The sequence below is a fragment of the Otolemur garnettii genome, unplaced genomic scaffold (assembly GCF_000181295.1).
Source record: "Otolemur garnettii isolate 467f Iridium unplaced genomic scaffold, OtoGar3 scaffold00048, whole genome shotgun sequence".
Classification (NCBI taxonomy): domain Eukaryota; kingdom Metazoa; phylum Chordata; class Mammalia; order Primates; family Galagidae; genus Otolemur; species Otolemur garnettii.
In genome coordinates this window covers 7,444,973-7,460,552 of record NW_003852443.1, presented here as the reverse complement: position 1 = coordinate 7,460,552, position 15,580 = coordinate 7,444,973, and the positions used below count along the sequence as shown (strand labels likewise).

At 40.0% G+C, this 15,580-nt stretch overlaps 1 protein-coding gene across 3 annotated transcripts in view; it reads right to left on the bottom strand.

The window, feature by feature from the left end:
- The window catches only part of CCDC141 (coiled-coil domain containing 141), a 187,236-nt gene that overhangs the window by 114,473 nt on the left and 57,183 nt on the right, over nt 1-15,580 (bottom strand). For all 3 annotated transcript variants that reach the window (XM_003791474.3, XM_023514171.1, XM_023514172.1), the window contains exon 6: nt 9,688-9,941. In XM_003791474.3, coding sequence (XP_003791522.1) covers nt 9,688-9,941 — 254 coding nt within the window. The remainder of the gene's footprint in view (nt 1-9,687; nt 9,942-15,580) is intronic.

Sequence of the window (15,580 nt, the reverse complement as noted above, 5' to 3'; positions counted from 1 at the left end):
GGCTTAATTTATTGGCTAAATAAATGATGATAGCTTGGGAAAACAGAGGTAAAGAACAAAAAGCATTCAAAGTATCCACTGGAACTGGGTTCTGGGCAATGGGATGGATTAAAGAGGACAGTTACAAGAGTTTTGTTTTCTGTTCCCAGATTCTATCTTTCAGCTTGACCAAAGCAATGTGTTCCTGGTCATCCCATCAATTTGGCATGACATTCTAGCTATTCAGTACCCAGAGGAGGTAGAAGGGAGGAAGAGAAGGAGTGAGGCAGATCTTTTTGCTAGGTGGTGGGTTGCTGGGTGGGAGGGTGGGAGTAGCACCTTTCATAGATCGACAAGAGTTAGCAAGAAAGGAAAGTCAGTAAAGAAGGAGCGATCGAGAGTGCAAAGAACTGCCTTGAAAGTGAAAAATGAATGGCAGGAAAACAAAAATAGCGGAGTGCCGCACGGTTCAATGTGGAAGCACAAACCGCACATGCTCTCGAGTACTTGGAAAGTGGCTAGTCCAAACTGAAACAGGCTCCAGAACAGATTTTATTGGCTTAGTGTAAAAATGAGGACAATATATCATTAAGAATGTTAGTTTTTGATCACCTATTGAAATTATATTTTACATATGTTGGATTAAATAAAAAATATTACTGCTTTTCACTTTTATATGGATTTTTACTTTTTAAATATTTCTTTTTTAATGTGGCCACTAGAAAATGCAAAAATCACATGTGTGAGCTGCTTGTATTATTATTGGATGGTTCTGCAATTCAGTGGTATTCAGAATATATTGGTTAAATGTACATATAGGGACCAAGTTTTAGCTAAATAGAATTCCAAATCGTGAAGTCAAGAGAGTGATGGGATGAGCTACCAGAGAGTAAGTATTTATGGGCCACTGACTGGGGGAGGGGGCTGAGGACGTGAAACCAATGACACTATCAAAGCTTATTGGCTGAATTTATTGGCTAAATAAATGATGATAGCTTGGGGAAACAGAGGTAAAGAAGGGGCTTCTCCTCACTTCCCCTGCACCTTTGATTAGATAAGACATAAGCATTTCTTGGCAGATGCATGGAGGAGAGGGAATACAGGAATGTACCAAAAATCGGGAAGGTTGGAGGAGAGAAACTGAAGGTATCTAGTCTCAGACAAAGGAGAGGAGTTTTTGCTTGTGGGATCTCTCACCCCCCCACCTCAAACCCCTGCTGGTAGGTAAGATAGTAAGAGAAATGAACCAGCCTTCACTGAGAGGTTTCAGCTACTACACTAGGGAGGTTACTATGTCACCTCTACCAATCTTTACACCTTCCAATGACAGATTTACATGTTTCTTTCTTTCTTTTTTAACAGATGAAGAAACTGAGATGCAGACAGGTGAAATAAGTTGACTGAGTTCACACAATCAATACATGGAAAGTCCCAGAGGTGTGGCCAGAAATGCTACCATTAGAATTTATTTTTGCTTTTCTATTCAGCATTTCTATTTCTTATCATACCCAAAGGTATGGTTCTTATTAGGCTATGCTGATGAACGTTCTTAACATAAAGACCAAAATGCAGGGCTGTGTTGCAGTATGCGGGAGGGAGACGAAGGAGAAACTTCATTCGACAGGAAAATGGATCGGGGGAGGGGGACAGCAGGAGGAGTGCCTGAGAGGAGGCGGCCAGCTGCGGGCAGAGGTGATAACAGGTGCAGGTTGAGAATCCTGTTCCCAAACAATACATGCCCAAGCCAGGACTGAAAAATGGAGAACACAAGCTAGAAAATGTTCTCTGCTGGTCAAGGATAAATCAGGCAAGTGGCAAGAAGGTGAACTGCTGCAGCCCAGCGGCGCACTTCAGAATGCCACGGACCTCTGCAGGCAGAAGCAGTTTCTTTTTCTGCAATTTGTTCTACAATCTGAGATTGCATCTTATTTTTTCATCTTTATTTACAGACAGGCTGGAGAGTCAAGCTAGGAATAAGCAATTCAAACCACCTTAACAGAAATGCTTAAGGGTAGATGAAAATCTCAACAAATTACTTTCATTTTCTTTCCCGTGTGCCCAATAGCTCTTGCTAGACAACCAGTTACCATTAGAGACAAAAGACCGATAAAGGTGCAAGAAAAGACATCAGTTATTTGTATTCTTTAACCCAAGACTGTTTGACAGACTCTCTTGCAATTACCAAACACACGTACACATACAGAGATGTTTTCCATTATATCTGATGGCCACAGGTGACAGTGCTATTGTCTAATTTGATTTTGAAGGCATGCCTTCATAAGGGTTTTGTTTTCTTTGATACAGTAGGGAAACCAGTTGTCTTCATTTCCTATCAGGCAATCCAGTCAAATGTGCTCTGTACTCAACTAGGCAATAACCAGACTTCACATATCCATTTTCTCTATTTGGTGATAATGTATATTAGAAAGATGCTACAGCCAAGTTGCTAATGTTTGTACCTCAAGACCTGGGGAGGTGAAGAGAGAAGAATCACTGTTAAACGCATGGATTGAGTCTCTATTTTTAGATGTATTCTGGAACTGAGTTAATGGCCTGTTATTATTTAGACTTAGTCTCAGAGATTCTAGGAAGCCAGTGTTCACAGTTTTGCTTTGTATTATTTGGGATCCCTTTGAGAATTACTAGAGCCAACTGAAAGGTATTAGTATCCCATCAACAAATTTTCACATCCCAGAATTCCTTGCTGGTGGGCAGCGGGAAAGCTAACATACATTGTCATGAAGCAAAATTAGTTACTTTATCATAGTTCCACATATAATATTTCTCCTTGTCTACAATTATAGTTTTATGCATTTAATTATTGTGATTTATGTTAACATACAATTTCTCTTCTCATATTTATGTTTCAAGAAAAACGACGTAAAGATTTCCAACACTGCTGTCTACTCTCATGCGTATCTAGGTAGGCTCTTTACTTCCAACTACTTAATGGTAGAAAGTTGTATAGTCCAATGTACAAAATCAGTAGCATGAAAGTCTCTGGGACCTAAATTTAATTTCCATCATTACCTCCAACTCGTTGTGGAGAATGCCCCCAGCAGAGGAAGGAACTCTTTTGTGGGGGGGAAGGAAAGAGAGTTCTGCTCAGTGTCTTGGCAAGGCACATCCCTGTCAAAGATACCTAAGTCATGGTTTTCCTAGTATGACTTAGAGCTCCACTGTAAGTGATCTAAAACCAATTAAATTCACTGTGTTCTACCCTAAGTGATCTGAAACAAATTAAACTCACTGTGTGTTTAAGATGAGAGAGAAAAAGAGAGAGACAGAGGGAGGGGAGAGGGAGAAATCAAAGGTATTTAAAAGTAGGACCAAAGTTTGACATTTTCACATCACCATGCCAGGTTGTAGGTCACGTACCTTAATGGATTTCATGCTGAACTTCTGGCCTAAACCCCTGATTGTTGGTCAAAATGAGTCCAAATCTATCATACTGAGAGGAGAAATGATTGTTCAATTTTAAAGAATGTTTATACCCTTTTAAAGTATGTTATTTATTTTAGTATACTTTAAAAGGGTTAAAAGCAAGCATAAGTATGCTTGCTTATGAGTTTCCCTGTAAAATGCATTAAAAAAAAATCATTGGACCTTTTGGCTAGTCTTTGGGGACCATGAGGATGAGGGAAGAGTAGGGAGCGAGTCCCACTTCTGGCCAGCTTGGTATAAGCAGTGCTGAGGAGAAAAGGAAAGCCAATAATCTCCAACACCTGGGCAATGAAGAAGAAAAGGAGTCAGAGAGGTGGAAGGAGATACACAGGCAGCCGGGGGTTAGCAGATACCTCATGCACAGCATGTAGTTTGTCAAATCATGGGTGCAAGGGCTGGGAACAACCCAGAGTCTTCCCCAGGGAGTGCACACGAGAGAGAGAGAGAGAGAGAGAGAGAGAGAGAGAGAGCGCACACACACACACACACGCACGCACATTACTTCTGGGATTGAATTTGATCACAGCATGTGTCCCACATCCTCTTATCAATTTATTTAGGAGCTTAATCAAATGTTGTTAAACCATCAGTTCAGTTTAACAGTATACAGAATGACAAACCAAATGAAATGAAAATGTGACCAACTATAATAAGTATAAATGAGCTAAAGAAATTGCTAAAGGGTATAGAAGTTAGGGTGGGAAAAACTGATTTTCGACTTTATCTTGTAGATAAACTGATGTTTTGAATAAACTAGGCTAGATACTAAGCCATAAAATGTTACTTATTCCCCTCCTCAGAACATTTTAGAAAGCTAAGATTACTTACTGGTTTAGCAAATTGGTATGGGATCTGGCCAATATGTAAGATTTTATATGCCAGTGATTATCTGGTAAAGCCCAGATAGTGGCCACCGAAACAGGTAGTGATATAGTAAACATTTATTTGAACAGTATTAGAGCCAACCTGTGCTCAAAATACGCAATCTTGTTTATTTTGGTAACACATGTGTAGGTAGATATTACTATTCTCCTCATTTTACGAAAAAGAAAACTGAAGCACCAAGGCCCAATAACTGGCTCAAAGTCGCATAGCCAACAAGTTGGTATCTGTGCATCTCCCCAGAGTCCCTCCGTTACTGTGCCTTGGATACCTTTGACTGACAGTGCCATTGAAAACAGTAATGATCCACATGCATTCCAGTTAGAAGAGGTTTCTGTTACTTTTCCCCACAAACACTAAGACACTTTGCAAACGCGGCTGCCATGTCCTCAGGAGAGCTCTAGAGCACCTAGAGCCCATGTGCTGAAATGAAATTCTGAGACAAATTTTAATCTACAAGTAGGTAGATAATCATTTATATTTGTTACTGGACCAAACTATTGGATACTAGTATTACTAAACTAATTCAACCCTTATTTAGGTTTTATGCCAGCCAATGTTTGAAAGCTATTTTCAAAGAAAGATTTTTTTTAAAATCTTTACCAGGCTCTATGTTATCTCACACGAATTTAAGCTTTTCAATCACCCAAGCTCTGAATCCTAGTTAGAAAGAGGCATTATATAAAAAAAAAATACACACAAGTGTGTCCGTTTACACACACCCAGTCTTACAGATGACGACCAGGCATAAGAAAGGTGTCCAGAGGCTGTGCTTATATCTGTCAGCTCTGACATCATTTTAACTGCCTGTTAACCAGGAATATACTGCATGATTATGATATGCTTTGTACTCAAATTATAAAGCCACAAGATCTTCCATATGTGAACTCTATCATCCTTGCACCCTATCTCCTACCCCCCAGGACGTGTATCTTATAAGTAGATGTGATCTGGGTAGTAAAAAGAGATTGTCTGCCCTCATGTCTTAATTCTCCTAGACATCCTTGACACTGTCTTGGATAAAGAAACCAGGAATAACTTAGTTTAATGTATTTGTTGGTCTCACTTATGCCTGATTGGAGCAATTGAGAAAAATTACATTCATACATCTTCTTGCCAGGATAATTAATTATGCACGAAATACTCCAAGCTGCTTCTGATTTTCATTAATGAAGCAGATTATCTGCAAAATAAGATGCCGAAGATGCTGCTAGAGCTGAAAAGAAAGGTCAGCTGTTCATCTTTAAATGTAAAACAAGGGCATATTTTATATCTGAAACACGATGACACAGAAAGAACACTCTATGATTATGTCTACAAGACTATTGCATCCTGATTAAGATAGAAATGGATTTGGTTTTCATTATTGTTTTTTTGCATTTGATGGAAATCTTCAGTTGCCACAACGCTGGTCCCCTAATGTCCTTTCCAAAGGAGACTTAGCTAAACTACTATAGCTCAAAGCATTAGACCATAAACACTTAGAATAGAGAAGTGCTAAATGTACCTTGTAGTAAGTAGCCCTTGTGAGAAAAGACACGTCAGATAGTCAGACATCCACATTATTATTCATCAGTAATCTTTGTTCTAATTCTCCACTTAATTTCCCTTTGCTTGTAAGTGGTTAACATGATTGACAAAGCTGATATTTTATTAAGAAAGTTTGGCAGTTTCCACATTCCCTTAAAGTAGGTACAGAACTGACAAAAAAATCTTTGCCCTCTAATAAAACGTTCTTCCACAGTGTTCAGGGATTGTCAGGTGGATCATCCACTTACATGATCATCATAAAACCCAAACTAACACAGTGACACAAGTGTGGTGTGCCTTTCTTTTTTTTTTTTTTTTTTTTGACCACTGTAGGATTAACAAAACTTTAGAATAAAATGCTCAGAAAAACTTAGGAACTCAGGTAAGATAATTTACGCTTATACCTTCCTGGACTTTACAATGTTTCCTGGTTCACATAATTATCAACATAGTAAGCATTAATTATTGTTTATAATATGAAGAAACTGAAGAGATTCTACTTCTTCATAAAGATACTATTTAAATTATTGCTAAAGATATGGTTATATTCAAATAGCAGAATATAACTTGTATTACTATATACACATTAAAATTACTTATTCTACTTTTGATACAAGAATATGTCTATGATTTGTTCAATTTAATAAAAAATTAAGTTATAATACAGGAGTTAGGGGTTCATCCCATTCGTTTTTGTTTGTTTAGTTGTTTCTTCAGTAAATGCGGGTGTGCCTGTGACTACGCTCATGCTTGTATAAGTCTAGAAGGAGGCAGTGTGCCGAAATGCTAATGGCAATCATTTGCAAGGAGAGTGATCCCTACATTTTTAACAAATGAGCATTATTAAGTCACCAGCAGGAAGAAATATTAGTATCTTTTTGTTTTAAATTGTTATTTCAGTGCCCATTGAGCAAAGATGACTGTTAAGATTATAAAAGTGACATTTATTTGATCATATCCTGTAAACTCAAAATAAATAGTGACATTGGCCTTTAATCCAAGATCAGTCTTCACTTGAGCCTGATGGTAGAGGGGCTCAGAACTGGACAGTATGTAATATGTAATAGTGGCTAATAGGAAGAGTCTTCATTTGAGCCTGATGGTAGTGAGGCTGGGAGTTGGAGAGTATATAATATGTAACAGTTGCTAATTGGAAGAGTCTTCACTTGAGCCTGATGGTAGTTGGGCTGGGAGTTGGAGAGAATGTAATATGTAACAGTTGCTAATACCAAGACAGCAGTTACTCTGTGCCAGGGACTGTTCCAATCACTTAACATATACTAACTCTTTGGATCCTCTTAATAACACCTTGAGGTACGTGCTATTATTATCCACATTTTTATAGAAAACTGAATTGCATGGAGATAAAATGATTTCTTGTTTGCTCAGGTAGTAGATGCTAGTGCAAGGATTTGAGCCCAGCCAATAGCCTGGCCCCCAAATCTGCTCTCTTATAGGAATGAAGAGACAACAGACACCCATATTAATTATTCCAGCAGTGTGAGTGTGAAAAACATTAACACTAAGTGTTTTAACATTAAGCGTCTAAATGTTATATTTAAGGAAATAACTACCTTACTTATTGACTGATTATATTTAAAATTTTATTCCTCTAATTATAACTAAATTATGTTTGGTTCAAGGACTGTTAGGAATGGCGTCTAAGTGGAAGCCTTATTCTCCTAGCTACGAATGTGCATCTTAAAGCCTGACCATGGCTATCACAGCCTCTGACAACTAAACAGAATTAGGAGACTCCAACACATATAACAACAGTAATGCTAAAGCGGGGGAAAGAACCTGGGTTGGATGAGAAAGAATCCATAAATTGTAAGGCTTAACCACTGGAGGGAGGGTTAGGAAACTGACGTTTATGAAGTACCTTTTAAAATGCTAGGTATTACACCTACATATTTTACACATATTTCCTTTAATCTGTAGAACAACTCTGTGAGTTAAGTGTTGTTTCCAGTTTAAAGGTGAGGCACATTAATACAGCCATAAGATACCACTATACAGGGCAGTACCTGTGGCTCCAAGGCGTAGGGCACCAGCCCCATATGGCAGAGGTGGCAGGTTCAGGGCCAGCCCTGGCTCAAAACCACAGAAACTAAAATAAAATAAAAGATACCACTATATACCTATTAATGTGACCAAAATCCAGAACACTGACAACGCCAAATGCTGGCAAAGACACAGAGCAATAGCAAATCTCGCTATTGCTGATGGGAATATAAAATATAGTCACTTCTGAAGACAGCAGTTTCCTTAAAAAAAAAAAAAAACCTAAACATATATTAAGATTGTCTACTGGATTCATATCAGAATTGATGCCTAATATAAGATCTAATATTCTCATAAAATAAAAACTCAAATCAATTGAAGGTGGGGGATAGCAGAACGAGGGAGTGGGGAGAGGGAGGGAGATGGGGGTCACAGTGTGTGACATACCTCTTGAGTGTGGGACACAATTATAAGAAGGACTTAAACTAACAAATGCAATCAGGGCAACCTAATTCTTTGTACCTTCAATGAACCCCAAACAATAAAAAAAAACAAAATAAAACAAAAAAAAAAAAACTAAACATATTCTTTCCATGCAATCCAGTAATCACACTCCTTGGTTATTTGCCCAAATGAACTGAAAACTCACATGGACACAAAAAGCTGCACGTGGTGGTTTTTAACCGCTTTATTTATAACCGCCAAGATTTGGAAGCAATCTAGATGTCTTTCAGTAGATGAGTGGATGGACAAACCGTGGTACATCCACACAATGGAATATTATTCAGCACTAAAGAGAAATGAACTACCAAGTTTGAAACAACACGGAGGAAACGTAAATGCACGTTCCTAAGTGAGAAGTGCCCATCTGGAAAGGCTACGGCTGCATGAGTCTAACTATGACATTCCGGAAAGGGCGAAACTATGGAGACACTGAAAAGCTCAGTGGTTGTGGGAGGCTGGGGGAGGGAGCAACGAACAGGCAGAGCACAGAGGGGTTGTAGGGCTGTGGAGACACTCTGTATGATACTGTAATGATGGATAGCGTTATACATTTAACCAAACCCACAGAGGCCCAACACCAGCAGATCTCTCTCTGCATCATCTCTCCTTAAACATTTCTTTTACTTAATCTGTATAGATTTGAGTATGGGATTGTGGCAATCAGAAATATTGCAATATGTATCCCATCTATTTGAATTGGGGAGTTTGTAAAGAGAGTTCTGTCGGCTCTTACCTTGAAATGATCAGGATGGAAGGAATGCTCCCAAGCATGCTCACAACCCATCAGCACTGTGCCTGCTGCTTGAGTAATGAGCTCTCAGGAGCCTGCAAACCCATCAGCCCCCAAAGCCTGCTGTCCACCCAGCGTCAGCCATAGGCCTAGTTTATATTTCTTCACTGGCACCAGATTACTCTTCTGACATTATCTCTATTTTGGGATGACAGACTTTTTTTTTTTAACTGATGTTAGCAGTAATCTAGTAAAATTCAGCACCATAATGCCTATCCAACTTCCAAGAAAACTGCAATTAACATTTTAGAATTTTAAAAAATCTGTCTACAAGTAGTGATCTGGAAGGAAATGAGAATCCAAGAACAGGTTACTGTCCTTTCCAAACTCCCCGTGGGTGTTCTTCCAGTTGTAAAATCAATATTACAATGAAAGAAAATAAAAAAAAATTCTGAATATTACTTGTGAAAACAACATGGTAGTTTGAGTGAAAGGCCTTGGAACAAGGACCAAAGGATTTGACCATGAAGCCTGAGCATGTCACATGGCATGACTAATCTACATAACGACTATCAGCCAGGGCCAGGACAGCCTCCGATGCCCCTCTGGGTTACCTGGTTTTCTTGCTGGTCCCACTGGCACATCTGCAGAACCTGACCCAGTTCTTGCCGCTGTTGCTTCAGGCACTTGTCTAATCCCCGTCTCCTGTCTTGCAGAAGTTCAAGGAGGCTGTCAATCTTCAGACAGCTGCTGTGCGCTTCCTGAATCAACTCGGGATTCACATTTGGCCCATCACATTTGAATTTTTCTATGAACTCAGTGAGTTGTTGACTTTTGTTTAAAAGGGCTAGGGATCGTTCTAAGAGTTCTAGAAGAAAATTGCGAAGAAAAAAGAAAGGTGATATGAGCAAGCTTTTATATAGTAACATTTGGACTCTTCATAATAATATGAAATACACATAACTTTTATGTTAGTAAATAATAAGGTGTACTGTAAGGAATTTAAATGTGTAAACATAAACTTCCCCCAATACTTAAAGAAACAACTGGTCATATACACTGGCTTGATAGTTGCTATAGCAGGTCAGGCGTGGTGGCTCACACCTGTAATCCTAGCTCTCTCGGAGGCTGAGGTGGGTGGATCGCTTGAGCTCAGGAGTATGAGACCAGCCTGTGCAAAAGCAAGACCCTGTCTCTACTAAAAATAGAAAAACTGAGGAAAGAGGATCACTTGACCCAAGAGTTAGAGGTTGCTGTGAGCTTTGACTCCACAGCACTCAACCTAAGGCAACAGCTTGAGATTCAGTCTAAAAACAAAAAAACAGTTGCTAGAGCACTAACTGCCAAGTGACAGGATGGTAAAGTTCAGTGATAGCACGATTTGGTATAAGAGTAGAAAGATGGTGGGATTTTGACCCAGCTTCAGTCAGCTTTTTTTTTTTTTTTGAGACAGAGTCTCACTTTGTCAACCTTGGTAGAGTGCTGTGGTATCCTAGCTCACAGTAATCTCAAACTCTTGAGTTCAAAAGATCCTCTTGCCTCAGTCTCCCAAGCAGCTGGGACTACAGGTGCCCACCACAATGCCCGCTGAGTTTTGTATTTATAGTAGAGGTTGGGTCTAACTCTTGCTTAGGCTGGCTCAAACTCCTGAGCTCCAGAAATCCACCTGTCTTGCCCTCCCAGAGTACAAGGATTACAAGCATGAGCCACCACACCCGGCCCAGTTTTTAGCATTGGCTAAGCATTCTACATTCTGAGGTGACTGGACTAAAACTAAGTTAGTTTTAAACTAGTTTAAAGACTAATGCCTGCAGTGGCCAAACAAGACCTCAGTGAATGTGGTGAGCAGATGTCAAGGGCCATAGCGCAGAAGAAAACACTTGCTTAGTCAACAGGCTCAGCTCTCTGACCAGCTGTTCACAGGAGGCAGGACGGGCCCTGTGTTCATGGAGCTTCCAACTGTTTTAAGAGTTTCAAGTAGAGATTTTTATATGAAAGCTTCTGGGTTTTAAATCTTCTGTACACTCCTACTTCTTTAATTTCAAAGCACAGGGTAAAGAAAACATAAATATCTGCCAAGTGGGTCACCAGTCTGTGATCTGGAGTAAACAGTATTCTAGGTTTGGGTGACATCTTGTAGAACTAGGAGTTTAAGCCTGAAAATTAAAGAGGCACCAAGGGAGGGAAAGTAGATAAAATGGAGTTGACATGATGAGGAGCACCCACACTCGGGAATCAAGTGGAGAAGCAGCTGGGAACTGGCCACGCCCCATCAGCCACAAACCAAGACACATCCCTCTCCCTTATCCTGCTACTACCAGGACCTGCTGGTTTCATCCTCTATCTCCTGCATATGCCTGCTGCTTCTCTCCATCCCCACCATGCAAAGCGTCATCTGTCTCCTGGATAAGTGCAGCCTTTTCTTAACAGCATCCCCTCTCCAATCCATTTCTCCATTCTTCACACTTCAGCCACAGAGATCTTCTCAGCCACATCCACACACTCACCACACCCAACCCCCAAACACAATAACGATTCCCCATTGATTTAGAGACAGACCCTCTTATGTGGATTCTCAGGACTGGCATGCTCTAGCTCCCGTCTCCCTTTTCTGATTGTATCAATCTCTCCACCTTTTATGCCTACCCTCTTTAAATTCTTCACCTGTGTTAGACTCCTTCTGCTCCTGAACTTTGCTTTTTCCTCCAACAGGGACACCGTTCTCCTCACCCTCCTCCTTCCCTACCTTCATTCTACTCATACTTCAGGTATTAGTCAACTGTCAGTTCCTCAAAGAACAAACAAGACTGGACCAAATCCTCCCAGCACAACGTTCCTCTCATTCACAGCTCTTATGATGGCTAGAACTTTGCACTTATGTGTGGGGTTGTTTGAGCAACATCTGTCTTTGCCAGCAGGTACAATGCAATACAAAAATAGCGGTAGGGCTACATGCCAGCACGCACACAGTCACTGGCACAGGGCAGGGGTTCACTAAGTTTTACAGGATACTGAGGTGAGAGCAAATGTATTAAAATCAGGGGGAGAACTAGGAGACACACAGAGTCCAGAGACCAGCAGCCTTCCAGAGATGTAAAGCAGAGCAGCTGCAAAGACTTGGGATTTTGTGCTAGAAACCTGAGCCAAGTTACCAGGTTGAGAAGTGGAAAGATGATGACAGGTGAAGCCAACAAAGCAGGACAAACATTGAGGAGACGTTTGTTGGTAGAAGAAAAGAAAAAGCTAGGATAGTATTTCAAGAGAATAGCATGGTTGACTCTGTTATTTTTTAAATTTTAGATTGGGGAGAACTGTAAAGGACACCCAAAGAGTAAGGACCTTGCCAAGCATCACTCTACTGAAAATGGCCTGAGCCCAAGTGAAAGTCCAGGTCTCATGACTTGTATCTCACAGCTCTGCCGCTGCCGGCTGCCACTCTCCTTCCATGTTCTCCCTTTCAGCCCTTAATTACACAGCAAGGATTTCGGCTGGGTAGTTGGGCCAGCTGTCTCTTGCAACTGGCACCTCTTTATTAAGAGCTGGAAGAGAGAATGAGATAAGTGAATATTCTACCACAAAGAGACGTGGAGATGAAAAGGAAGTCATTTTAAGTACTTTATGCCCATAATCTACATCTGTCCAACAGAATGTAGACAGTAGCATCTTGTTTCCTTGTACTGTTGGGAGTCAACAAGGCGAAGAAACAAACAACAAGGATGATACTGGACTTGAACCAGGACAGAAGGATGGAAGAATTTAAATAGGATCTGAAAAGTCAGGGGACGTAGCATCATAATTAGAGTACATTCCTTGGGAAAAAAGAGATGGAAGCAACCATGAAAAAGATGGGAGTGAGGAGGAGCATGCAGGAGAAGACTTGTCCGTCTAGAACCAGTTCTTATGGGGATGTGAAAGAATCAACTGGAGAAAAGAGGTAACAGCCTCTTTGAGGGGGACCTTGCCCATGAGACAGAAGTGTAGTGATTTAGACATCTTAAAGTAGAAATAACTACAACTGATTCTCCTTTTATATGGAGAGGAGGAGGGAGTTCCCTTTGCACTGAGGAACATATTATATTTGTGAACACCACACCCCCACCCCACCCCAGTAAGTATACTAAGGAGCAAGGTTTCCACGTGGTATTTCCTTTCTTCCTTCCTGTAACTAGTCTTACACATTGTCCTTTTAATGTGTGAGAGGGAAACACACCTATAGGTGCTCAGGGCATTGCAGATTGACAGGTGACCAGGTCAACATGCTCTGGCCCCTATAAGAACATACACAACTAGCCAAAATTTCAACTTGCCTCTCTTTTCTGATTTTCGGTTTCAGCTTCTGTTGTGATCTTGCTAGGCAGATAGCCTCTGAGCCAAACTTAGCTGATGTCAGTCAGTTACCTGCTACCACAATGGTCATCAAAACAGATAAACTCTCCACTCCTTTCTGCCACATCCCTCAGTTTCCCTCTGTTGGTTCCTTACATTTTACTGTTTTACAGTTTACGTCTTTCTAGCTATTTATTCTATCCATTGGTCATACAAAGTGATATATTTTTCTGCAAGGGTAAACTGTCCAGATATAATGTGACCTTCAAGAATAGAAAATCTTTACAGTTAATTTAACTTAAAAATTGCATATTTCTGCACATACAGAACCCTACTTACTGACCTAATACCTTGTGATGTGAAGCTAATAAATGTTCAATAATTTTTCATTGTTTGTTTTGCTTAATTTTCACTGTATGTAAAAAATTACTATGAAAGTACATTTTATACTAATATCAGTTTGCCATAACTATGAAATGTAGATAATCAGCTGAAGATGGATAAATGAGAGGTGTATACAAGTTACATAGGTTCGTAGCTTATTAAACCATTTTTCCAAATGAGTGCTTTCTTAAACATATTAAATCCACAGTTGTGGTACTGAGATCATGGATATTTCTTCTTAACACATTTTAAAATATTCATATGTTCCTTGGTGGGACTTTTTTTTCTTAAATTTATTTAATGGACATTTTCAAATACACACAAAATTAGAGATAATAGTTTAATGGATCTCTATAAACTTATATCTCAGCTATATTTAAGACATATATGACATCTAAGAAAAAAGGCATAAGAATATGAATCTTCCTGTAATGCATCTTCCTAGGTCTTAAGTTCATTCTAAGAAGGCCCTTGGAAAACTGGAGAGGTGGAGTTGTGATTCTTCAGAGCTTAGAGCACATTCTTCTCTTAACGTCCCTGGTTCACTGTGTCACAGACACTAGTGACTCTGAAGGAGCCAATAGCAGCAGCAGCAACAACAAAACATTATTAAGGCTATTTCCCCTGCCAGCTCCATTTCCAGACATTTATGGAAAAGTCCCTACTTTCACCATCTCCCAAACCCGCTGCAAAATGGTTTCACTCGATTGCCTCAGTAATGAACCTTTTTAACAAAAGCATCAGTCACTGTCAGGTTTCTGGAGGTAAAACTGCTGTGTGATGACCATGGTGAGCAGAAGGAGATTAAATTGAGACCACAGAACCCACCTGTTACCTGGACTCCAGTCACCTGCTAATCTCCTAGGAGGAATTTCATGTGATTCTGTTCATTCCCCTCCGACCCAGGTAGATTACTGCTGCTGGGTGAAAATGTGCAGCCTCTCTTTTATGTAGAACTTTTTGGTGGTGTTTCTAATCCCTGTCAGTGATAGGGCCTACAGCCCAGTAATCAGTTAAAATTGCAATGTATATGTTAGGTAGGATCTCATAAAAATTTACACAGGAAAGACTGAGTCCTTTATTCTTTGAGTTTTGGAAAAGCTGTGGTAAGTAATCAGAATGATCTATATATATTCTAGGGTCATCTGAAGGGTGATATAAACACAGAATGTATTTGTGACTTTGAAAACACCTTTACCCCTGCCCGGCATGACAGGCTCGCAGAGCTAGAAGTCAAGTTAGAACTGTGACAAATGAATTCAGAAAACTGTTTCACTCAGGCCCAGTTCTACTTCGCAGTAAAATTAGAAGGCCCATTAGGAGAAGAAGACACTGTTTCTATTTATCTAACCTGACCCTGGAGCAAAAGATGAAGGTGACTGCAACCCTTCCACAGATGCCTTTCCCACTCCAGTTCTGGCCGACTCCAAATTCCAGTGGAAAGGCCTCGCCTATGCTCAAACACTTGACTAACGATTAGACTGTCTTTATAGTTGTTCAGAGGGAGTCGAAAATACATTTTTGTATAGTGTTTTATTAGATTTTTATCTTGGAAAAGATCACTATTTCTTCTCTTTCTTTTTAAACTGTAATAGTGAAAGAAGAATTTTCTTTATCCAGAGCTATTATTTAAAAGGTGACCTTCATTCTTTGACTCTTTTTTTTTTTTTTTTTGAGACAGAGCCTCAAGCTGTCACCCTGGGCAGAGTGCCGTGGCGTTACAGCTCACAGCAACCTCCAACTCCTGGGCTCAAGCGAGTCTCTTCCCTCCGCCTCCCAAGTAGCTGGGACCACAGG